The following is a 2,078-nucleotide window of genomic DNA, read 5'->3' on the forward strand; positions in this document are numbered from 1 at the left end:
AATATTTGTTCAGTGTGAACGGGGCTGTGATAAAAGTCTGTACATTAGTTCCCTCTATCAAAATTATTGAAAAAAAAAAGTAAAAAAAACTATGAAAATCACTCTCGAGAGGGAAAGCTACACAATCTTACCTCTTCGTCTTGCATAGCTTCCTCTTGGTAATTCGGAGGGAGCATGAACACCTCATCTTCATCCTCCTCTTCCTCCATTTCAAACGAATCCATCTCCATTTCTTCAATTTTGATGTTCAAGTTTATCATCTTGTTCAAATAGGACAGCTTCCTCCACAGGGTGACTTTGGGGACCTGAGAGAGAGATTCAATTCAATTATTTCATTGTTCAAAGTTATACTACTATGTTAACCTGCCTCGGTGGTGTAGTGGTCAAGGCGCTCGCCTGGTAAACAGGAGGGCGTGGGTTCAATCCCAGCCGAGGTATGGAATTTTATCCTCATATAATTTGAGAATTTGACCACAATAATAGTAGTAGCCTACTGCTGGAGTAAAGGGACTTTTCAGTCCTATGCGAGCAGTATAAATAAGCACTATTATTACTATTACTTTGTCACCCCGGGGGTTAGAGCTTTGATAGAGGGAACTGTAACTGCTAAGGTCTTATCGTCCCGAAAGCGAAGGTTTGATAGAGGAATACGTAGGTCAATAGAGGGATCTTCATTTGAGGGATTTTCATTTATTTTACTTCTAATTTACCTATCAATAAAATAAAAGTTTAAAAGTTCATTTAATATACCCATAAATTTAATCAAAATCTGATAAATGGACAGTTACGGCGAAGCAGATAGGTAAACTAAAAATATTTCTTAGTTCTATTCTATTCTATTATAGGACTGGTTGCTCCTCTCCCAAGAGAGTATGCAATTAACACTGCGACCTCTGTAGATCTATTGTGACCAGTATTTTTTCCCCTGCCCAAGCTGCTATACCCTGGCCTTGATGGAACCTAGAAGTACCCTCACTGGTATATTTCAACCTCCCCAGTTTCTCTAAAATTAACCTGCAGCACCTCTAAAGAGTCCGCATACTCAGGTTTATTCCAGAGAAAAGCTGTGAGTCCATAGACTATCCCATTAAGAGGATACCAAGAGGTGTCATCAAGGCCAGAGAGCTAGCTAAGGGCCCCTAAATTGTAGGGGTCAGATGAGGGATATTCAGGTACATAATTATGTCGTTGTACCCAACTTCCTGAGACGGACTTGACCATAGTCCCATTCAGGTACCCTCAAAAGAGCCAGTGTTATTGTCTGTGGCTTCACAGGGCTGGCTTTGTCTCAGTTTTACGTCCTCCAGCGAGACAAACCGATCGATTGGTTGGATGCCAGGTACCAATCGGGTGCACTATAGCGGTTCTATATATATCGTACTCGTTCTCAGAATGTTTTATATACTTTTAGTATCTTTCATCCATTCAAAAAAGCCGAGACACGATACTTAAGTCCCACGGAGTGGAGCACTCTGTTTACCTCATCGCAGCCAGTTGGACACCGACCCGGAGAGTGTGGGTGGTTTAGTTATGGAAGAGTCAATGGGATTCATTTTCGGCGAAAAAGATGGTGTGGCGGGTTAAGTGTAGATGTGCTGGACGGAGTGAGGTGAGGTGGAAAGAAATGGGATTCGCTTTTGGGCGCGGTGAAGCGCTGACACGGCCGGGGCGCGGGTGCCGGCATCGTGGGTGGAGTTTCGACTCTCACGTTGCGGTGCCGTGGGCGGGAGGTGACTGGCGGAGAGTTAGTGTTTTATAAGGTTGTGTGAGCAAAGCCCGCCTCCTGAAAGGAACACCGCCGGGGGGTCGTCGAAGCGGGCTCCGGCTCTAACCGGCTCCTTGAGATCCTACGCCTTATTCTCCCTCATCCTTCTGATCCCCCGGCAGACGACCCCCTACCCCCATCGGTCACTACCATTACGCCCATTCCTCTTTGCTCCCGACGAACTCACCCGGCCCCGCCGACCCTGACTTTAAGTTTATCCTTATCTTATCTGGTGTGTTGTTATTCCTTGTTTCTCTTGTCTTATAATTAAAATATGCCAGCAGAAAAAGGAAAACAAACAACGTTGATTCTT

At 44.7% G+C, this 2,078-nt stretch overlaps 1 protein-coding gene across 1 annotated transcript in view; it reads right to left on the reverse strand.

Annotated features, from left to right (window-relative positions):
* Positions 1-98: 98 nt before the first annotated feature.
* LOC103523700 overlaps positions 99-2,078 on the reverse strand; it is a gene marked incomplete at its 5' end in the record, with an annotated part of 20,155 nt that continues 18,175 nt past the window's right edge. The window contains one exon of the mRNA XM_008488721.2: positions 99-305. Coding sequence (XP_008486943.2) covers positions 99-305 — 207 coding nt within the window. The remainder of the gene's footprint in view (positions 306-2,078) is intronic.

This window comes from Diaphorina citri, unplaced genomic scaffold (assembly GCF_000475195.1).
Source record: "Diaphorina citri unplaced genomic scaffold, Diaci psyllid genome assembly version 1.1 scaffold34264, whole genome shotgun sequence".
Taxonomy (NCBI): domain Eukaryota; kingdom Metazoa; phylum Arthropoda; class Insecta; order Hemiptera; family Psyllidae; genus Diaphorina; species Diaphorina citri.